Below are 24,258 nucleotides of genomic sequence, written 5' to 3'. Positions count from 1 at the left end.
TCTAAACTAAACTAAATTAACAGGTCTATATCTAGTGCTTTCCTTTTCCGCAAGCAACATTATGAAAGGGATAGCAATAGATTTAGACGTGATATTTTAGTTTAGTTTAGAGATTGTGTACAAAGGAATTAGCCACAATATTATATTACTTTGTATGGACAGGGCTATTGAACAAACAAAATGGCACCGACTCAGTGGTGCTTTAGCACCAATGCAACCTCAGTGACGTCTGGATTTCAAACGGGTCGTTCATTAGTATCTAAGAGGTGGCGCTGATTTATTTGGTTCCAAAACCGTGAAAAATTTTGTTCGCTTGGGCATATCTTGTCATATAAATCGATGCATGTGACAAATTCTAAACGAGACTCTAAAAAGATACGAAAAGCGTTAAAAATATACGAAGCTGCTGCGCTGCTGACTTATTGACGCTGATACCCGCGACTTCGTACGCGTGGATTTAGGTTTTTAAAAATCCCGTGGGAACTCTTTGATTTCCCGGGCCTATGTCACTCTCCAGGTCTTTAAATATACCCACGTAAAAAATCACGTCGATACGTTGCAACGGATTGACATGATTATTTGTATGGGTAGGTATAGATAAAGACCTGGAGAGTGACATAGGCTACTTTTTATCCCGGAAAATCGAAGAGTTCCCACGGGATTTTTAAAAAACCTCATTCCACGCGGACGAAGTCGCGGGCATCAGCTAGTATCGTAATAATTTACCCGTGGTGTCGAAAAATACCTACTTCGTCTCGATTATGGCTTTTAATCAAAATACCTTTATCGAATTTTCGCTTTCCTCCCTCGAATATCCTCTACTCAGAGGGATAAAGGGCGAAGTTGGTCCCCCTCGCACGGTGGCGGGCGAGGCGGGCGGGGCGTATGGGGGCAACCTCGGCCTAGGGGACCTTGAGCCCGGATGAGCGAATCAGCTGTTTCCATTGTCGACTATTCTAGAAACCGAAGATAAGCAACTTTGTAGCCCGGGAGACGCTGATAAAAACAGAAGATTGCGTTTACATAAGTCTCATCCCATCTTCTATCTTTCTAGCTCGCAACTTCTCCCACTGCCAAGGATCACTAGTACATACATATATCGATATATCGATAGTATAATATATGTATAGATCTCTGATCGCAACTCGAACTGATTATCATTTCAGATTATGGAAAAGAATAAAAGATCTACTACTTTTTGTATAACTCAGTCCGCTTTCTTAGCGGGTGTCTTGTCATAATCGCTACATTCCTCCCGATCTGACTGACGTCACGACAGCTCTTTTGTAAAAGTGCAATTGTGAACTAAGCCGTCGAAGTAGTCGCAAGTTTTTTGGAGTGGTAAACAATTATCCTTAACCCATAAAAAGAAACTTGAAATAATTAGTGTATCCTTGATTTTCTGGATACACTGCATTCTAAAATCTGCATACATATATACCAACCTACTTACTTCATATACCTAAAGCTGGCCATACACGATCAAGAAGTTTGTAGCGGACTTGAAGTGGCGTAAGTATCAGTGTGCATGGTGTCATGCATACTTGACGGTGTATGGCTATCAGTCCCAGTACTTGTAACGAAACGTCGAGGCTTCGACGTCACTGGCAGGCGTCAAATGTTCCTACATTTGACGCTTGGTAGACTATACATCGCCTATTTTTCTTTCTTTATTAATCATCAATACAATCGCAATTGTTGAGCTTGGCTGAATTTATGGTATGGTTACAGCCATTATAGCCAATAGTGAGCGAACGTCAACCAATCTGAGGTGATTACGATCGTGACATTGTAGCTGTCGATTCGGGATCTTAGCGAGAGTTCCCTCATTCTAGTTTACTCTGTATCAGTTGCCTGGACGCCGCGCCGCTCGGCCGCTTCAAGTCCACTGTAAACTTGACGGTAAACTGGATCGTGTATGGCCAGCGTAAAAGTTATTTGAATATACCTATTACCTATTTGAACACAAAGGTCGGTTAACAATAAGATAAATTGAGCTTCAAATTCGACGTGTTTACCATTCGCTCGCAGGTTTGATGCTTGCTTAGTAAATAAAACACGCTTCGAAATACAACCCGTTTTGGCAGCAATTCAGCTTCGTGTGTACATATTTATTTATGACGTAGGTTTTATATAACATACCTAGTATAAAATATTAAACACTTAGTTGTTTCATTTTGTAGGCAATCTAGCTTAGAATAACAACAACCCGGCATCTAGTTTGATAAGAGATCATACAATATTGTCTGTAGTGTTTTGTCTGTACTCAAGGACCCTAACTAATTTCAAATACCTACATGTCAAAAATTGCGTATCAACAGGATTCGAACCCGCGTCTCCTGGGATCGCGCCTAAGCTACGGTTCGCTTACAGCCAGTGACGGTGTGATATGTGTTGAAGATTGCAACAGCCATTGGCTCGAGACATCGAAACAGCTCGCTAGGAACATTACTTTTGCCAGACTAGCGCTCACGCCGGGCAACTTTTATCTATTTTTTACATTTACGAGATTAAAAGCTAATAGCTCGATACAATCGCTACTATTGCGAGACCTACGCTCGCGGTGGTCATTTTTTTTGCCATTTTTTATGTACCTACAATGTTTAAAATCTACTTTGCGGGACCTCTTCCCAGACTATGCTGTGTAATGTAATATTATTTTGTTACCATAGTAGAAATCTATTTAAATTATATATCGAATCAAAGATAAGAGAAAAACCTGTATGAACACTCGTTTTCGATACTTACTTATTAGATGCATGCTTAGATACTAAATAGAACTTATTGTACATACCTACTTGTAAGATGCTAGATAGGACATAAGAAATAATGTAAATTCTTTCATTTTAAGACTAATTTTATATACTTACTCATTGGGCAAACAGCCACCCCCTTTTAAAAATGTATAGAGGCATCGCCATCTCCTTTCATAATTAACATAAGCATTTTTATTAAAATACTACCAAAACTGTGTAACACTTACTCTCCCATAGCTGTAAGTTACCGCTTCAATTGTTAAGATTAGACTGGGAGCCATATTTACCCCCACCTCACAAATTTGCTTTGTATGATTTTTTCAATAAAGAGTTTCGGAATTTCGAACGCCTCCGACCGAATAAAAGCGGGCACTTTCAGTGCTCGACACGTAAAGTAGGCGCGCGACTCAAGGGGACGACCTTTTTTTTTTTTTTTTTTTTTTTTTTTTTTTTTTTTTTTTTTTTTTTTTTTTTTATTCCGTGTTCGGCATCCGCCCCGTGCGGACGTTCGCTCATGCGCTCTACCTCTCGGTACCGCTCCGACTCTCGCGCGAGTTCGCCCTGTGTCAGTGCAAGTGCCCTGGATTTCCAGTGCTTCGATTGTTCCTGCGTTGTGTATAGTGTAGTGTAGTTCTAGAGCCCAGGTTCCGTGAGTACACTAGTCTAAGCGCAGCATAGGTTCACACCCCCGTCACCCAAGGGCGGGGACTCACATTAGGGCCACACCGTAGGTACCCACCTCCCTGCCTTGGCAGGGAGGACCTTTAGCGCCACCGGGTCCACTATGGGCCCCAACCACCCCGACCAACCCGCTCCTGGGCCCCATCAGGGCCCGGAGTTCCCCCAGACATTTTACAAAGACGTCGACATGAGTGCTCTCATCGCCGACCTCGCGACCCGAGACCCCAACTACCTTAAGAAATTTAAGGTACATGCGAGTCGGACGCCTACGCGCTACGACCGTCCCCCGGCATCTCCTCCCTCGGCCACGGCCATGGAGGACGACACCCCGACCGTGACACCGACCGACACTAAGGAGCCTCACTCCAAAACCCCAGCCGGGCCTTCAGCCCAAAAACCGATCCCGACCAAGGAGCCTCACTCCGAAACGTCCCCAGCCTCCTCTGAAACAGAGGAATTCATGACGGTGCAGACGAAGGCCCAGAAGCGAAAGCTGAAGGCCTCAAAGTCGCACGCAAACCCACCTAAAAAGGTGGGCGTTGCAGCCCCTTCAGGGCCCGGTAACCAACCCACGACCTCCCAAGCGACCTCCGAGGAGGAGTCTGAAGACTCCCCCATGGAGGAACCGCCAAGGGAAAAAGTCCCTCCTCTCTTCATTAGAGAGAAACTGAGCTGGCAGCGTATCCTGCCACTATTAGACCAGCAGGGTATCTCCTTCACGAGTGCCCGCTCGACCGCAGTGGGCATCAAAGTTCAATGCCCAACTTCAGGCGACCATCGCCTTCTCACCAAGACTCTCCGTCAAGAGAATGTAGGGTTCCACACCTACGCTCTTCCCGACGAACGCGTTTTACGCGTAGTCATTCGCGGCCTTCCGAAGGAGCTGAACACCGACCACATAAAGACAGACCTCCTTTCCCAGGAGCTGCCAGTACTAGAGGTTCACAGGATGTACCATCCTAGAACCAAAGCCCCCTACGAGATGGTGCTCGTAACCCTCGAACTTACCCCCGCGGGTAAGAAAATCAATAACATCACATCGGTGTGTCGCCTCACGGGTCTTAAAATAGAGCCCCCCCGTAACCGCGGCAGGATGGGCCAGTGCCATCGCTGCCAGATGTACGGCCATTCCGCAAGGAATTGTTTCGCCCACCCCAGGTGCGTTAAGTGCCTAGGGGACCACGGCACCTCCGACTGCCCCAGGAAGCAACCTACCGAGGAACCCCCGAGCTGTGTTCTTTGCAGGTCTCAAGGGCACACCGCGAATTATCGCGGATGCCCTAAAGCCCCCAAGGAGCAAAAGCGAAGGGTCAAACCGGCCGGCCGCAAACCTGCTGCAGCTCCCCAACCCGCCCAGAAATTCGTCCCTGCGCCGGCTCCGGCCACCAACGCATGGGAAAAACCCCTTCCCAGGGCTAACCCTCCTGCGCCAAAGCCCGCCCAACCAGCCCCGGCCAAGCCCGCCCAATCAGCCCCGGTAAAGGCTTCCGCGCCTACGCCCCAGCCCCAAGCAGAGCCTTCTCTCCATTCATCCGCGGCGACTAACGCTGCGGATAATCTCCACTTAATCGAAACTGTCCTCGCCTCTATTGATATAGTGGAGATGGAAGTTTTCGCCCGGACCTTCAGGAAGGATCCCAAATTAGCCATTACCCAACACTTGGGTCTACTCATCTCCATAAACAACCTTAAAAACCTATAATGGATAGTACAACCAAAGGTAGATTAAAACCTCACTCCTTAGTGGTCGCGTTTTACAACGCGAACGGCCTTATCGACCAAATGGACGAAGTCCGCGAGTTTGTATGTGCACATCAAACCGACATTCTCCTAGTGCAAGAGACCTTCTTGAAACCTAGTAGAAGTAATCCCAGAATTGCTAATTTTAATATAGTCAGAAACGACAGGGCCACTGCTAAGGGTGGCACTGCTATATACTACAGAAGGGCTCTTCACTGCACTCCTCTCGATCCTCCACAACTAACCAATATGGAAGCGTCCATATGTCAGGTGAGTATGACTGGCCATCCGTCGGTCATACTAGCATCCGTCTATCTCTCTCCCTCGAAAGATCTGTTAGAAAGTGACATCCGCGCACTTCTCTCATTAGGAGACTCCGTTATCGTGGCCGGAGACCTTAACGCCAAACATCAAAGTTGGAATTGCCGCTCCCCGAACTCACGAGGACGCCAACTCGAAAGACTGACGCTCCGCCCCGATCTTAACTTCATAGTTATAGCCCCTGACACACCGACTCGTTATCCAATGACCGACAATTCAACAGACAGACCGGACATACTCGATATAGCTCTTCTAAAGAACATCGCCCTTCAGGTGAGTCCTTTGGAGGTGCTGTCCGAGCTAGGTTCAGACCACCGTCCCGTCCTAATGCGGCTAGGACCCCCGCCCACCGCGGCCCCCCCGACCAAAACAGTCATTGACTTCAAGAAGCTCTCAGAGCATCTTAAGTCTATAGACTCAGTGCACATCTCTCAAATTCCTGACATTATAGGTAGTCTAGATGAAGCGCATGCAGCCTCACTGCACCTTACTAATCATATCCGCGATGCTCTAAGCGCCTGCTCCCGACAGATGCCGAACGGTTTCACCCGTCGACAGTTGCCGGACGACGCCAGAGAGCTCATCACCATCAAAAACGCTAAACGTAGAGCCCATGACGCATGTCCTAACGCCGACAACCGGAGAGAACTCTGGAGAGCCCAGAGGGAGGTAAAGGCTCGCCTTGCCGAACTCCGCGACGAACAATGGGACAGGAAGCTGAGTGAGCTCAAGCCATCGCATGTAGCCTACTACAGCCTGGCGAGAGCTCTCAAAGCCGACCCTGTCTCGGCCACTCCTCCGCTTTTACGTCCCAATCAACCGCCCGCCTTTGAAGATGTCGATAAGGCCGAATGCTTGGCCGATAGCTTAGAAGCCCAATGCTCCCCGAGCACCATCTCTGTAGACAAGTCCCATATAGAACTAGTCGAAAACAAACTAGCATCTATCTTCTCTTCCGCCCCAGGTGGCGATCCAATTCTCCCGACGAATAGCGGCGAAGTTCGTCAAATTATCAAAGAATTTCACGCCAAAAAAGCCCCAGGCCCCGACTCTATTAATAACAAAACTCTAAAGTTACTCCCCGACGTATTAATCAACCTCCTGGTTGTCATTTTCAACACCCTCATGGCGGGATGCTCCTTCCCCGACAGGTGGAAAGAAGCTACCGTTATAGGCATCCCCAAGCCAGGGAAACCTAGGAACCTCCCTACTAGCTACCGCCCCATTAGTTTGCTCAACACCCTTGGCAAGGTGTATGAGAAAGTCATCCTCAACCGACTTAGGTCCGTCGTAGAGGAGAAAAACCTCCTCAACGACGAGCAATTTGGCTTTCGAACCAGACACTCATGTGTTCATCAAGTGCACCGCCTCACGGAGCACATCCTTCTCGGGTTCAACCGATTCAAAACGAGAGGCATCCCAACGGGAGCCCTCTTCTTCGATGTAGCCAAAGCCTTCGACAAGGTGTGGCACGCCGGCTTGATCTACAAGCTTTACCATCTAGGCGTGCCCGAAAGACTCGTACGTTTACTACGAGAATTTCTCACCAATCGAACTTTCCGCTACCGTCTGGATGGAACCCTATCCTCCCCAAGACCTCTTCGAGCAGGAGTCCCTCAGGGCTCCCTGCTCTCGCCACTTTTGTACGCGCTGTACACCAGCGACATTCCCAGATCCCCTCATGTTCATATAGCCCAGTTCGCGGATGACACCGCTCTATACAGCTCCGACTTAAACTACCGGAACGTTAAAGCTCGACTCCAAAAGGCAGTCAGTAGCCTAGGCCACTGGTTCCGCCTTTGGAGGATAGAGGTTAACCCGGAGAAAAGCGCAGCAGTGCTCTTTCAAAAGTCCAAAAGGAAATCACAATACAAACTTCGACAGACTGAAATAACTCTTTACGACCGCCCCATTCCCTGGCAAACTAATACCAAGTACTTGGGTGTAACCTTTGACGACAAGATGAGCTTCGCCGCGCACATTCGTAGAGTCCGCAAGAACGCAGCGTATGTGCTCTCCCGTCTTTACCCCATGATTTGCGCAAAGAGCAAAATGTCACTTCGACATAAAGTCACGCTATACAAAACGTGCATCCGCCCAATAATGTCTTATGCCTGTGTTGCATTTGCACACCTGCCGCCCTCCTCTCTCAAACCTCTCCAAGTCCTACAGAATAAGTTTATGCGTACGGCCACTGACTCCCCGTGGTACATGCGCAACGTGGACCTCCACAGAGACCTCCAACTCCCGACAATAGCTCATTACTTTAAACAGCTTTCCAAAAATTATTTTGAGAAAGCCATTAGACACCCCAACCCCCTAATAGTTGAGGCAGCGACTTACACCCCTGACCGAAACGACCCCCCAGATAAAAGACGCCCTAAGCACGTCCTTAACGACCCCGACGATCAAATCATGACCGACAATGCACCCTATCTCGTAGGGATACACAATTCAACCTCATCACAGCGTCTTCGCCGGCGAAGACGAGGTCCCCGATTTCTAACGTCACCCGGACGTGGGCTCACGCCACGGCCTCGGGGGCGTACGGACTAACCAACAAAACCGACAACTCCACCCATCCCAACGTCATCCTAAGCCGTGGTCCGAGCCTCACAGGAGGCGCCCTTAGGAGGACGTTGCCCCCCGACCTCTCGAATTATTTCTTCGAGCCCTAGGGCTCACCCCCAGGCGGAGCTTCGCGCTCGCCAACCCCCCCGGTGACGCTGTAGCGGCCAATAGGGCCTACGCAGCATAGTCAATCCGAAACAACACAAAAATGCTCGACACGCACTTCCACTCTACGGCTCGAGGCGAGCGGACTTCCGTCCGCCTAACAAGAAAAAGGTGTTTTACTTCACCCCTCCCCGCTGTGGTCTCTGATCAACCGATCCACCACAGTGCATGGTCCATCGAGCGCCGGATAATAAGAAGCTGGCAACAACAATCAACATCGAGCCGTCAAGAAGTCAACGTCACCAGAAGTCTGCCTAGCTGAGAAAAGGAATCCATCACGAGCTGCGGTGCATTGAAGTGGACTCCGAAGAGTGCCGCCGAAGACGCAACAAGTGAGAAGATCGTTTCGTCGACTACAGACTCGAAGGCCGACAAGCAGAGGAAGAGGAATCCAACACGCTGCGGGTGCATTGAAGTGGGCTCCGAAGAGCACCGCCGAAGACCGCAACCGTGGGAAGATCGCTTCGCTCCGCAAGACCTTCACAGTTCGAAGTACAAGAAAAGGTATCGACCCATCGCTGCGGGTGCATTGACGTGGGGCTCCGACGAGTTCCGCTGAAGACCGCGAAGCCTGTTGGGGAGGTCGTTTCTTTACAGCGAACACCCTAAGCGGTTTTACCGCGCTTTTCTGTCTGCCACCTAACGGTGCCAAACGGCAGACAGTTAAGTCAACGCCTCACGGCGGGAGCAGTATACCGGACGATACTGCCAGCTTGCCTTCATTGGCTGTTAGTCTGGAACAGTCCGACCGCGCCAGTACGGTGCACGTGAGTTGGTGGCCTCCTGGAGGGCCCGCACTAGGGTAGTCGAGCGTTCCTCTCGCTACCTGCGCACACCAACCGCGTGTTACTCTCTGCTGGGCGGTTCCTACCCCTACCCACTCCTCACTTTCCATCCCTGGGAGAGCGTGTTCCTCGGGACCACTCGAACAGGTCTGATAGGGCCGATAGGGAGGTAGGGAACGTAGGAACGTAGGGACGTAGGGAACGTAGGGAAAAGAAGACCAAAGATGAGCCACGTCGAAACAAGGAGCAAGAAGGCCAAGAAGGACTCATCCGAGGAAGAATCAACACAAACTAACAGTACGGACGTTACTGGCAACACAAAAAGCACGGAAGACTCCGACCGAACCGCCAGTACCGACCAAACGGAAAACACAGAAGAAACTATAACTATGGAAAAGAAACAATCTAGAAGAAAAGCTGGTTCACGCACCTCTGTAAGCAGACGCGCCGAACTACAAGCTAGCATACAAGCCCAGGAAAAAAGACTAGAGGCAGCAAAAATCGAGGCCGAGCTAGCCCAAAAAAGACTAGAGCTAGCACAACTAGCAGACAGCTCTGACCAAGAGGAAGACCCAGAACAGATCGAGAGAGTAAACAATTGGGTCAACAAAAACCCAACGACCCCTCGCGAGAACGATGCTGGAATAGAAAACCTAATGAAAGCCTTCCAACAACACAAAATAGAAGTCGCACCTAGAAAACCACCAACCTACATGAGCGACCTTCCATACTTCGACGGGGATCCCATCAACTGGATCCCATTTAGCAAACATTTCACCAGCACAGCATCACACTTCATGGACATAGAGAATATAGCTAGAATAAGAAGAGCCCTCAAAGGACAAGCCAAAGAAGCAGTGAAGTCACTCTTATATACGAGTTCAACACCAGACAACATTCTGAAGGAACTGGAAAGACGATTCGGACAACCAACATACATCATAAAGGGACTACTAGCTGAACTACACAAGCTACCTAAAATGACGGAAGACCTGAGAGGTATAGGAGCCTTCGCCAGCGCAGTATTTAATGCAGTGGACACCATCAAACAACTAGACCGAACAGAATATCTATATGCCACCGAAATAGCCGACAAAATCATCGACAAGATGAATACGCTAGTCAGATTCAGATGGCAGGAGTTTAGAGCAGACAGAAAGAGAGAGCCTACCCTCAGCCTGCTCTCCGAATTCTTAACCAAAATGTCGAACGACTTCGACGAACCTGGCCCAAGCTATTCAAGATCAAAACCAGAAAACAACAAACGCCCATTCCGAAAGGCGAAAGTCAACGTCGTCCAAATAGAAAGTGAGTCAGAGCAGTCGGACGACGATTACGACAGCGAATTCGAAGAAGAAATGAAGATAGTGCTAGCCGCCTGCGCAATCGACGAAGAAAAGTGCCTCTTGTGCGAACAGGCACACGACATAACAAAATGTAACTCCTTTCTGAGAGAACCCGTGAAAGATAGATGGGAGACGGTGAAACGATTAAAAATGTGTTTTAGATGCTTAAAAACAAACCACAGGCATCTATCATGCAAAGTGAAACAATGCGCAAAAGAAGGTTGCAGCCGGAAACACCACGAGCTTCTTCACCAGGAAAGAAAACTGGAAACAAATAAAATTGTATCAGTGAACCACATAGGCACATCACGAGCCTTTCTCAAAATCGTACCAGTAGAACTGCACGGACCTAAAGGGTCGACGCGAGTGACAGCCCTACTCGACGAAGGGTCCACAGTCACCCTACTATTAGAAGAAGTCGCCTCACAAATAGGAGCCACAGGCCCCAAAGGAAGCCTACAAATCGAAGGCATCAGTGGCCACCAGATAAGGACCGAACAATCTTCACAATGTAAATTAAGAATAAGAGGCTTGTGCTCAAGGAATTACGAAAACCTGCAAGCCCACACCATTAACCAGCTGAATCTGAGACCTCAATCTGTAACGAAAAAAGACATCGAAGACTGCCCTCACCTCAGAGATATAGAAGACCAACTCATATACGACGGCTCGCCACCCACGCTACTAATCGGCCAAGACAACTGGCACCTAATAGTAACACGGGACCTCAAGGCAGGCGATCCAACGAAACCAGTGGCGTCGCTAACCAGCCTGGGTTGGATCCTACACGGGCTCAAGGCGGAAACGCCCAAACCAGTGCTTTTCACAAATCACACCTTTGAAAAAAAAACTGAGGATATAGACGAACTAATCAAATCTCACTTCAGTCTGGACTCGTTGGGAATAACACCCAAAAAACCAACAAACGATCCCGAAGAACGAGCACTAGCAATACTTGAAAAAACAACTCGAAGATTGCCCGAAGGCAGATTTGAATGTGGACTGTTGTGGAAAACAGACAACGAATCCATGCCATTGAACCGCCGAAGCGCACTGCGCCGACTAAACGGCATAGAAAACAAGTTTAAAAAGAACCCAGAATTCAAAATAGACTACAGCAAACAGATTACAAACCTTTTGGCAAACGGATACGCAGAACCAGCTGCCACAACACCAACATCACCGCGAACCTGGTACCTACCCCATTTCGCTGTAATACACCCGCAAAAGGGAAAATTAAGGGTTGTATTTGATGCCGCCGAAAAGACAAACGGAAAGAGCCTGAACGACGCCCTACTGGCCGGACCCGACCTACTTCAATCCCTGTTCGGAGTCTTATTAAGGTTCAGGCAAGGACCCACGGCTGTAGCAGCCGATATAAAGGAAATGTTCCTGCGAATAATAATTCGCGAAGAAGACAGAGACAGCCTACGCTTTCTTTGGCGAGAGACCGAAAGCGAGGAACCAAAAGAGTACCGAATGAAATCCCTGATATTCGGAGCAACATCGTCGCCTTGCTCAGCGATCTACGTAAAAAACCGGAACGCAGAAGACTTTAAATCAAAACATCCAAAAGCAGTGAACGCAATACAAAGGTGTCATTACATGGATGACTATCTACAAAGCTTCGCAACCCCCGAAGAAGCTTTGGAAACGAGCCGCGAAGTGGACAAAATTCACAAAAGCGGTGGATTTGAGCTGAGAGGTTGGACATCGAACCACCCAGACGCAATCAAAGACCTAGAGACTGACCAACCAGAGCACAAACATATTGGCGATCATGACAAATACGGAAAAACTCTAGGAATGATATGGCAAATAAACAACGACGCCTTGAAATTCACCCTAAATCTCCGCAACACGCCGGAAGATGTGATACACGGTTTACGGCCGCCTACGAAGCGAGAAGTAGCAAGCGCCGTCATGTCGGTATTCGATCCTTTGGGCCTAGCCACTCCGGTCCTCATCCAAGGAAAAACGCTTATACAACACCTATGGCGCACGGGTATAAGCTGGGACGACCCCATACCCGAAGACATGATAAAACCGTGGACAAAATGGGTAAACACCCTAGAATGCTTAGAAGACCTGAACATACCACGATGCACACATTCCCAAGACGAGGGGGAGCTACACACTTTCGTAGACGCCAGCGAAAATGTTTACGCAGCTGCAACATACTGGAGAACGATCGAACAAGGCAAAGTCGTCGTCAAACTCATAGCGGCGAAAGCAAAAGTCGCCCCGCTCAAGCCAACTTCGATACCGCGACTAGAACTCCAAGCCGCACTGCTGGGCTGCCGCCTAGCCTCGAGCATTCAAAACGAAATGGATAACTCCGTCAAAAGGAGATATTTCTGGTCAGACTCACGTACGGTGCTAGCATGGATCAAATCTGACCCACGCACTTTCAAAACGTTCGTCGCGCACCGACTAGCCGAAATAGAAGATCTCACTAAAACCAACGAATGGAGATATGTACCTACGAAACATAACGTAGCCGACGATGCCACCAGAAACCCACCTAAAGACTTCAATGTCGATCACAGATGGTTCAACGGACCCGAATTCCTGAAATACGATTCCGAAGAATGGCCACAAGATAAAAGCGACCGTTCCTTATTACCTACGGGCGAAGAAAAAGTACAAACAGTCGCAACAATACATCACAACGAAATGCCGATACTTGATGTAAAAAGGTTTTCATCATGGACACGATACCTACGAGCCACAGCCCGCTTCTTGCAAAGCGTCGACCGCTTTAAAGCACTTACCAAGAAAACCGAGAGCACCGCCGCTACGAAGCGCATCACGAAAGACAAAAGCTGGAAACCTCATAAAGATAAGACGAAGCGACAAAATCCACCGACCAATCAAACTCAAAACAAACCGGCAACCCCGCATAGAATAAAGCTAACACACGATTACATCGAAAAGGCCGAGAACCTGATAATCCGAGCCATCCAAAACGAAAGTTTCAAGACTGAACTCAAAACTCTGCAAGAAAATAAACGCCTCAATAAAACATCACGCCTTGGAAGACTCACCACCGTCATAGAAAATGACATACTGCATCTGCAAACTCGTCTTTCTGCTGCTAAAGACATAGCGATCTCCTACAAAAAACCTATTATACTCGACGGGAAACACCCAATCGCTCGACTAATAGTGAAACACTACCACCAGCAGTACAACCATGGCAACCACTACACCGTGATGAACGAGATACGCCAAAAATTCTACGTGACATCTTTGCGAAACACTGTGAAATTAATAGCAAGAGAATGCCAATGGTGTAAAACTCACAAAGCTATCCCTGCTGCAGCACCAGTTGGAGACTTACCAATAGAACGACTGAAACAGAAACAGCATCCGTTCACGTGTACAGCTGTAGACTATTTCGGTCCGATAACCATTACTATCGGAAGAAAGACCGATAAACGATGGGTGGCACTATATACATGCCTAACGACGCGCGCCGTGCACCTGGAAATCGCAACATCATTGTCAACCGACAACATGATACTCACCCTGAGACGCATGATAGCACGCCGAGGGACGCCAAGAGTCATATACAGTGATAACGGAACCAACTTCATTGGAGCCGATAAAGAACTTAGATACGAATTCAACAAAATGATAGAAAAAACAGAAGAAAAAGGAATTCAATGGAAATTCATACCTCCTGGAGCCCCCCACATGGGCGGAGCATGGGAAAGACTAGTGCGATCAGTAAAGACTGCATTAACTGCAACTCTGAATACTCGACACCCAAAAGAAGAAATACTGCATACGCTGTTGTTGGAAGCAGAACATCTCATAAACTCGAGACCAATAACAGACCTCTCGCTAGATCCAGATGAGCAAGAAAGCTTGACCCCCAACCACTTCCTTATCGGGCGATCAAGCGGCTCTCATCGCATGGGCGATTTTACCGACAGCGAACTTGTTGGGCTGACTACCTGGAAGACAGTACAAAGGCTTACCGACCACTTTTGGAAACGCTGGCTTCTAGAATATCTACCTACCATAACTCCAAAATATAACAATGGCAAAGGTGGATTCATCAACCCATCCATTGGAGACATTGTCATCATCATAGACAATTCTCTTCCCCGTGGTACTTGGCCAAAAGGCGAGATCGTGAAGACTTATCCCGGTCCAGACGGAGTAATCCGAATAGTAGACGTCCGTACTGTTGCCGGAATACTGAAGAGATCAACTTCCCGCCTGGTGAAAATCACACAATCTTCTTCCGCAAATAATGGTGCTCCAGATTCCATCTTCGCACGAGGGGGAGACTGTTGAAGATTGCAACAGCCATTGGCTCGAGACATCGAAACAGCTCGCTAGGAACATTACTTTTGCCAGACTAGCGCTCACGCCGGGCAACTTTTATCTATTTTTTACATTTACGAGATTAAAAGCTAATAGCTCGATACAATCGCTACTATTGCGAGACCTACGCTCGCGGTGGTCATTTTTTTTGCCATTTTTTATGTACCTACAATGTTTAAAATCTACTTTGCGGGACCTCTTCCCAGACTATGCTGTGTAATGTAATATTATTTTGTTACCATAGTAGAAATCTATTTAAATTATATATCGAATCAAAGATAAGAGAAAAACCTGTATGAACACTCGTTTTCGATACTTACTTATTAGATGCATGCTTAGATACTAAATAGAACTTATTGTACATACCTACTTGTAAGATGCTAGATAGGACATAAGAAATAATGTAAATTCTTTCATTTTAAGACTAATTTTATATACTTACTCATTGGGCAAACAGCCACCCCCTTTTAAAAATGTATAGAGGCATCGCCATCTCCTTTCATAATTAACATAAGCATTTTTATTAAAATACTACCAAAACTGTGTAACACTTACTCTCCCATAGCTGTAAGTTACCGCTTCAATTGTTAAGATTAGACTGGGAGCCATATTTACCCCCACCACACAAATTTGCTTTGTATGATTTTTTCAATAAAGAGTTTCGGAATTTCGAACGCCTCCGACCGAATAAAAGCGGGCACTTTCAGTGCTCGACACGCACTTCCACTCTACGGCTCGAGGCGAGCGGACTTCCGTCCGCCTAACAAGAAAAAGGTGTTTTACTTCACCCCTCCCCGCTGTGGTCTCTGATCAACCGATCCACCACAATATGTATGTTCGGAAATGTGCGGGTTCGAATTTTTAAAACTGCCTAACTTATTTACTTTTCTAAGGTACAAAAATAAAGAAAACTTTGAGAAATCAGGTATTATTTATTCGACCTTTAAAAAATAATTAATCGGCCAAGTGCAATACAGATTCATCGACCGCACCGAGGCCATTTATTTTACCTATTTTGATTTTCTAAACATATTATATACAAATGACGTAGGTTTTATATAACATAGTAAAATAATAAATACATTTCGTATGTATTTTGATAAGAGAGATAGTGAAAGATATAATAAAAATTATCGAGTAGTGAAATTAGGGTTGCCACCTTTTTTTAAGCTAATAAAGTATACTTACTTATTTTACTTTTCTAAGGTACAAAAATTGTGATACTAAAGTATTATTTATTCTGCCTTTAAAAAATTACTTACTTCACAAAATCGGCTGAAAGCCAGGCAGACTTCCCACCGAGGGCAATCCAATTCCAAAGGGTAATTTCAATTTTTAAAATTCTGTCTAAGACTTTGATAAACCTAAATCCATGCGGACGAAGTCGTCCATCCTAAATAAAACAAAATAAAACTGTGGACTCTACTGTATGCAAGTACCTACAGTACGCGCCCAAAAGTAATGTGCATTGGCCTTTAGAATGACATTTCGGCTTTGTAGAGCGTTGTCTCTGTCAATCATACCTATGTGACGTTTTGTCGGTCTCAACGACAGGGACAACGCTCTACAAATCTGTTATCTTTACATCGATGGTTATCTTCTAAAGGTCGATGTACATTACTATCGGCCGCGTACTGTACTATGGAAGTACAGTCAATGCCCAATGGTCCAAGTCCTTTATTCTTGAACGATGAATACTCGTCGCCTAGCAACTGCCCGGTCGTAGCAAATTAATTAAGATTTGGGCAGCAATAACGTAAGGACGGACCGGAGGGACGCAGACGGTCAAATTATTATTATCCTCGCCGTCTTCCTGTATGAGTAGGTACCTATGTCATGGATGTGACATATTATTTTACGACTATTGCCCAAAAAAAAGGAGTTTAATGTTTTCAGAGTTCATGTTATAATATGTATATATGAGTTTCTTTATTCGACCATCACTTTAAAATGCCTATTTAGAACTGGATGTATGGGGCTATGGGGTATCCTTAGAATCCTTAAGAGCATCTTACATGGGCAAGCGTATAGGTTATGCCTAATTATTATAGGTTATACCGTATAATTATTCTTAATAGTCATGAACTAGTTTTGGCAACCCTACTTGATGATACGGTTGCGCATAAAAATGTGTCGCATTCCATGATTCCACCATTACAGAACACTCCTTGTCCACCCACATACGAACAATAAATAACAATATTTTTTCTTCTGTACGTGTTTCCGTCCACGCTGGGATTTTTCAATGAATAGGTACTAGTCATTACAGTCCACTCATCATTATAGGTATATCATGTTGTATATATAGCTTTATTATTCGTATCGTAGGATTTATGATTTCTAGACTTAGCTATAAAAGGGCGGCCATTTTGATATTACTTACCTTGACCGAAAAGTATAATAATAATTAATTAATTAATATAATGTAGATAAATGTAGGTAGGTACTTAATTTTTTTTAGGTTTAATGTAAGTAGATTTAAGTTTATTTTATGGAATTCATTGTTAATATTTATTTCTAGTAATTTGTATTATAATACAAATTACTAGAAACGAAATATGACCTCTGAGGATATTATATTATATTCATAGAGATAACTCTATGAATCAAAATGGCATTGATAAAGGAAACTTAATTATAAATATACCTACACTAAACTTAATTACTAATTAAATTAGTATTTTTTTCTCACTACAGCTAGGTAATTAGGTAGACACCTAATTACTATTTGTTCGACACAATATTATCCTACCTACCTAGGTCGACTACCTACTTGGTCGTGTTAATTTTTTTTATTACTTCAGGTAGGTATGTTTGATATTCCAAAGTTATTAGAGGCTGGATTTATTAAATAAGTTAAACTGCCTGTTTTACTGATTTTACTTAACGAATTTAGATTACCTATCTATTTAACGTCCCACTCGAGCATATTATGCTATTTTTTTTAAATCCCAATTTTCATGTTCAGGAGAAAAAAAACAGCGTAGGTACCTAGGTAGGTAGAGGTATTTTTATTTTTCTAGCTATTCTACGTAAATAACAAGTTTCTATAACTCAGCTTAGGTATATGTTGTATTCTGATTTTTAAAATCGTGTATCGAAAGAACATTGAGCAAACTTTCACTATCATTTTAAAGTCAAGGTGATGATCTCATGATTGATTGTTCTTTGGGAGGAGTCAAGACTTAGACACAGTGTTGTTGATCATATCATGCTGAAAAATATCACCCTGCTTACATGTAATCGTATAATTTTCAAAAAGAACATATCAAAAAAAAAACTTTTTAATAACCTACTCAATATTTTTTTGTTTCTTTCAGGTACTGCATCGTCAACTGCAGATCAGATAATAAGAGAAAAGAAGTTTAAGGATGGGTTACAGCGATAAGTAATTAAGTTTTTTTAATTCATTTTTCCTTTCTATTACAGTCCACTTTCTTTTAAGTTTCTAAAGATTTTTCAGTTCTTACCATACCTTGATATTAAGTGTCACTCTAGATCTAGAGAATGTTACCACTTCGAATCTTGTTCAAAATGTTGCTAATAATGAGTTTTTGTATCGTAACTTGTAAGCTACTTTATTATTTTTACTTCAAGTACCTAGATTAATGTCACTATTTAACGTTACCAAAACAGCTGGTCTGTCTCATTTACTAACGTCGTTTGTAGCGATAGGCGATATTTCGAGAATCCACACAGCACAGCCAGCATCTTGTCGGATCATCCGCTCGATGTAACAGCTATCAAGTTGAATTGGCACGTCGTGTTCACCGGACGTCTCCGACGCGACTGCCGGTCGCTCCATTCAACAGGCCGCAAGGAAGTGGGCGGGGCGTGAGGGACGCGGCATCATTGGGCGAGCGTGCGGCGCGCAGCGATGGCCGCCGCTCACTCGGCCAATGAGCGGTGCGCGGACCGAACGCGCGTCCGTCCGGCGACCGGCGCGACGTTGCCAGCTCTCGACAAAAAAATACCAGATTCGACCTTCTTAGGACCCTCGTTTTTTTTTTGTTTGGCCGCGTTATCATTCGGGAACGCGTAGTGTGTAACCCTTATCCGAGTGATGGTGTTCTATAGGCGCTATAACTGGTATAGCTTCTATAGGTGGACTTGAGTGCAGTGCTCTAGTGTATTATGGTTTGGTCGGCGCCTTCGGGGGAAGTGTTGATCGACATCGTTTCAAGGTATATTTTGCCCGTGTTGACAGTGTCATGTGACGTGGCGGCGCCGCCTCGTGCGATGACGTGTCGCCGGCGATAGTGCCGCACATAGTTCACTACACCACTTCCTGTGTTACTATCATAGTTTGTACCTAAACTAAACCCATTGATAGTATCGCCACTCAGTCATCAGTGTACACAAAACACATTGTAATTAGGTACCTATAGTGGATTGCCTGCTTGTAAGGTTCGCACGTAGTGGATTGGTAAGTCGAAAGTCTAGTTTACTTTGTTTTGTACAGTATCTGACTCTACGACTAAATTCTACACCTACTTAGTCTGTAACCACCTGTCCAATGCGATATTGGATCTACTTTCTATTCTAGTCTAAACAGAAAATACATACGAATTTGCTTTATGTAGAAACTCTTTAACTCAAACTAATACCAATAGCTCAAACATGTTACTTAACTAAGTTTAAGTAAGTACCTACCTACATAATTCTATTAACTTACATTAGATGTACCTACGTACTGCAGAGTAATGACCTTTGGGTTTAGATACCTACACCTACTTACCTACTCGGTTTTACCTTCAAGTTACCTAACCTACTAGGTACCTATCTTGACACTTTCATTTCCTATTCAATTGAATCTGACTTGAACGGTCTTATTTCCGAATCATACCTACCTACCTTTCCAATTAATTCTATGCCTATGACCTACCTGCAGACTGCAGTGCAGTGTTACATTGAGAGAACTTTACAGGACCAACATTGACCTTGCCTTCTAAGCCTTTGCCATACACATTGTACTACCTACCTATACATGGGTAGTTACATGTCATTATTATCTCTCAGTACTCAGTAGATCTCTGGCTAACTGAGCAACTGGTCTCCTCTCAGAACGAGAAGGTTTTGGCCATAGTCTACCACGCACACCAGGTGCGGATTGGCCCACTTCACACACCTTTGAAAACATCGAGATCGCTCATTCATGTAAGTAGGTTTCCTCACAATGTTTTCCTTCACAGTTAAAGCAAGTGATATTTAATTGCTTAAAACGCACATAATTATGAAAAGTCAGAGGTGCGTGCCCGGGATCGAACCCCTGAACCTCTCTAGGAGGCCGACGACGCCTTACCATTAGGGTAGGAGAGCTTTATGACACTTGATAAAACGTTATTATATTCACCTCATGCTTATCCTCATTTCTAATTCGAACCGCTAAGAATACCTAGAATAGAATAGAATTGATTTTTATTCAAGTAAACTTTAACAAGTGCTTTTGAATCGTCAACTAGTTTAATTTACCACTGGTTCGGAATGCCGTTCCTACCGAGAAGAACCAGCAAGAAACTTGGCTAAGACTAAGATTTGCTTCCAGGCATCAGTTTTCCCCTCCAATTATAATATGTGTACCTTTAAGTGAGAGTGAATAGGCATCTTCTAGAATCTAGGCAAGCGCGTCCTATCTTAGGCTACATCATGACTTGCCACGATTGCAGCCAAGCGCTAGTCTACATATAAATTTAAAAAAACCCTACGTGAACCTTTATTTGCTTTTGAACCGTCTAAGTGAATCTACCACCACCAGTATTGTAAATTGATCTCTTGAAAAGAGCAACCGCCGAGTTTCTTGCTGGTTCTTTTCGGTAGGAACGGCAATCCGAACCAGTGGTAAATTAAACTAGTTGACGATTCAAAAGCACTTTTAAAGTTTACTTGAATAAAAATATATTCTATTCAAAAAAAAAATCTATACCTACTAGTTAGGTAGGATCCTTTAGGATCTAGATCTAGGTATTCTAGCTGTATATAGTGTACACCTAGGTACTGTCATCTCAGTTAAATAAACGGGTATCAAAGCCGTGGGAGGGGGCATGGCAGGTGGGAACTTTCCACTGCGCTCTACTATATATATACACTATACAGTATATGTAGGTACCTGCTATAGCCACTAGCAGCGAGTAGGTAGCCATACCTACCTATACACTACCTACACCTCGCAGGCAACATTTCACAACGTGTTCTGATACTGGTTCCAACTCCATGCCATGCCACTACCATCTCAGATTATAATTATTATTATAACGAAGCAATTACAGTACGCAGCATAAAATAATGTACAGTACACGGTCGAAAGTAATATACATCGACCTTTAGAAGGAGATAGCAGATTTGTAGGGCACTGTCTCGGTCATTGAGACCGACAAATCGTCGTATGGGTATGAGTTACAGAGAAAATGCTCTACAAAGCCGAAATGTCATTCTAAAGGCCGATGTACATTACTTTCGGCCGCGTACTGTACATCGACCTTTAGAAGGAGATAGAGGATTTGTAGAGCATTGTCTCTGTCGTTGACACAATGCTCTACAAACCCGCTAGGTATGAGTGACTAAGACAACGCTCTACATAGCCGAAATGTCATTCTAAAGGCCGATGTACATTATTTTCTGCCGCGTACTGTACGCACCGAGCGGTGATAGCCTAGTGGTTAAGACGTTGGCCTCTTGTTTGGGATATTGGGGGTTCGATCCCGGGCACGATGCTCTAACTTTTCAGAGTTATCGAATATCAATTGCTTTGTGAAGAAAAACATCGTGAGGAAACCTGCGCGCCTGAGAGTTCTCCATAATGTTCTCAAAGGTGTGTGAAGTCTGCCAACCTGCATTGGCTAGCGTGTAAGGCTGAGATAGCGTAGGTACCTATTTTGACTTTGCTCAGACTGTTAAAAAGAGACAGATTTATGCCGGCTATAGGTATCTTGCTCTCTCGTTTTGACATTGTCTTAAGGCTGAGCAAAGTCAAAGTGCGCTCTATAGATTTCAGCCATAGGCTGTGGCCAAAACCCTTCTCATTGAGAGGAGGACCGTGCTCCGTAGTGACTAGTGAGCCGGCGGAGGTTAATTTAAAAAAAATGGTTGCAACAAGAGCTGCTGGCAAGTGATGATGCAGCCTTGCATGGAGCGCGCTTGCTTTTCTAAATCTAAATGATCCCTATTCACTTCTAACTTGGTGGTACTGAAAACTGATGATTCGCAAGACATCGTCAAGGCCTGGAGTATCTTACTCTAGCTCTCCTACGGATTTTTTCATTTCAGATTTGATGACATAGATAAAATAGACATGGTTTCATTGGTGCTAAGTAAACATTTTAGAACTAATGAGTCGGTGCCATTTTGCTTGTTCAATGGCCCTGTCCTTACCAAGTAATATATAAGTCAATGATTGCAACCAATGAAAAAAACAAATTCAATGCCATAGCAACATCGACAGCCAATAAATTTGGCCTCAATAAATGAGTAGGTAGGTGCTACATGACGCATTATGATAAAGAGCAGATATTTTATTATTAGGCAGATAAAACAAATTCGCGAACGATACTGCGCGACCTTGACCGTCGCGAACTGATCTTGAATCTAAATTAACTAAACTACCTACCTATTACATAATATATTTTATTTATTTATAAATTGTACCTAGAATTGCCACCTGAAACTAAATATTGTACCTAGGTACCTACTTTATTTAGGTCAAACGTAAGTATAGTCCGTACAGAATGAGAACTCACTCGCCATTTTAATTCTCTGTGTCAACTGTCATGTCAAAAGTACGGTTAACCTTTAAAATAAGGACTAAAATCGTACTTTTCACATGACAATTTGACACATAAAGTTAAAATGGCGAATGCGATCTGATTTTGTACGCATTATAGTATAATAATTTATATTTTACTAGCTTATGCCCGCCACCTTTTACGCGTGGACTTCACAAATTTCAAACCCCTATTAGGGGTTGAATTTTCAAAAATCCTTCCTTAGCGGATGTCTACGCCATAATCGACGGTGAAGGAAAACATCGTGAGGAAACCTGCATTCCTGACAGTTCTCTAAGTTCCGAATGGTGTGTGAAGTATGCCAATCCGCACTTGGCCAGCGTGGTATAAACCCTTCTCATTCTGAGAGACCCGTGCTTAGTAGTGAGCCGGTGATGGGTTTATCATGGTTTGTGACACACTGCCTGTGATACTACTATTTAAATTCTAAGCGAAGCTGTGATAGCCTAGTGGTTAGGACGTCCGCCTTCTAATCGGAGGTCGGGGGTTCGATCCCGGGCACGCACCTATAACTTTTTGGAGTTGTGTTCGTTTTAAGTAATTAAATATCACTTGCTTTGACGGTGAAGGAAAAAATCATGAGGAAACGGTGTGTGAAGTGTACCAATCCGCACATGGACAGCGTGGTAGACTATGACCAAAATCCTTCTCACTCTGAGAGGAGACCAGTGTTATGTAGTGAGCCGGCGATGGGTTGATCATGATGATGATGATGGGTTTCTACCGTTGAGCGACACCGATCCGGCAGCTGTCTATACAATGTGTATCGCATTACGTTGGTGCTTGGTAGGAGGTAGCTAGTTTGTTGAGTCCATAACCGGTGGAGATGCGTCGTCTGCACAAACAAACAAACTCATTATTGAACAATCGTAATTGTTTGTCCGTGATTCACATACTTTTGAGTTTGACATTGAAGAGACATTGATTTTTTATAGCTTAAGTAATTATCATTTATCATGATAACTTTGTTCGTTGACTTGCTTAGGTTTTCTCTATAACCAACTCCCAACTCTCTAAAGAATCCGGTATTTGACAACTAGTCAAATCAGTATCTTTTTATCAAACGTCAAAACCCGCGCTTAGTATGCGAGATTCTATGACGATTCTATTCCGGCATATGACGTCACAATCATTTGACGTGCTTTTTTAGTTTAATCGATAATTTAAAATGGTTAAAACTAACAAACCCTCTATTTAATAATCACTGAGAAATAATTTATTTTTGGCATAGGCAAATCATCATCATCATCAACCGATAGACGTCCACTGCTGGACATAGGTCTCTTGCAGGGACTTCCACACGCCACGGTCTTGCGCCGCCTGAATCCAGCGGCTCCTTGCGACTCGTCTGATGTCGAAAAATTAACTGTATGCCAAAGAAACCGCTGGAAACAGCTAGAAGGTAGACAGTGTAACATACGTAATATAGCAACTATAATATAATTACACTTATAAACTAATTACGCTAAGTGGCACATTAATAACGACTCACTAATTGATACGGCCGTTCACAATGTTATTAGGACGCGCCTAGCTTATCAGTTATCACTCACCACGCGTGTTCACGCAAGTGACAAATAGGTACAAAGTCTTCCAGTTCGATGACTTGCTCGCACTGATTGATTGGTAGCGACGTGAATCGATTTTGAAAACAGAGTTTACGACGAAATCAGAGGGAACTTAGTGTGAGGGAACTCTCGATTTGATCCTAAATCGACGATATTATGTGAAATATATCAAACGTAGGAACATTTGCCACATGCCAGTGACGACTGAC

General features: G+C 44.6%; 2 protein-coding genes across 7 annotated transcripts in view; one reads left to right on the top strand and one right to left on the bottom strand.

The window, feature by feature from the left end:
* The window catches only part of LOC117985554 (uncharacterized), a 45,664-nt gene extending 27,104 nt beyond the window's left edge, over positions 1-18,560 (bottom strand). For both annotated transcript variants that reach the window (XM_069500933.1, XM_069500932.1), the window contains exon 1: positions 18,362-18,560. In XM_069500933.1, the coding sequence (XP_069357034.1) occupies positions 18,362-18,414 (53 nt within the window). In that variant the 5' untranslated portion in view covers positions 18,415-18,560. The remainder of the gene's footprint in view (positions 1-18,361) is intronic.
* The window catches only part of Smr (Smrter), a 190,830-nt gene that overhangs the window by 57,096 nt on the left and 109,476 nt on the right, over positions 1-24,258 (top strand). For 2 of the 5 annotated variants that reach the window (XM_069500875.1, XM_069500874.1), the window contains one exon: positions 18,024-18,091. The exons of 1 other annotated variant lie outside the window; for it this stretch is intronic. In XM_069500875.1, the coding sequence (XP_069356976.1) occupies positions 18,075-18,091 (17 nt within the window). In that variant the 5' untranslated portion in view covers positions 18,024-18,074. Of the gene's footprint in view, positions 1-18,023; positions 18,092-18,672; positions 18,888-24,258 lie in introns of those variants that run through there. 2 more of the 5 variants (XM_069500872.1, XM_034971989.2) reach the window with 2 other exon arrangements.

Source organism: Maniola hyperantus, chromosome 9 (genome assembly GCF_902806685.2).
Source record: "Maniola hyperantus chromosome 9, iAphHyp1.2, whole genome shotgun sequence".
Lineage (NCBI taxonomy): Eukaryota > Metazoa > Arthropoda > Insecta > Lepidoptera > Nymphalidae > Maniola > Maniola hyperantus.
Note: the sequence above shows the minus strand (reverse complement) of the source record. Positions and strands in the feature narration are given on the sequence as shown.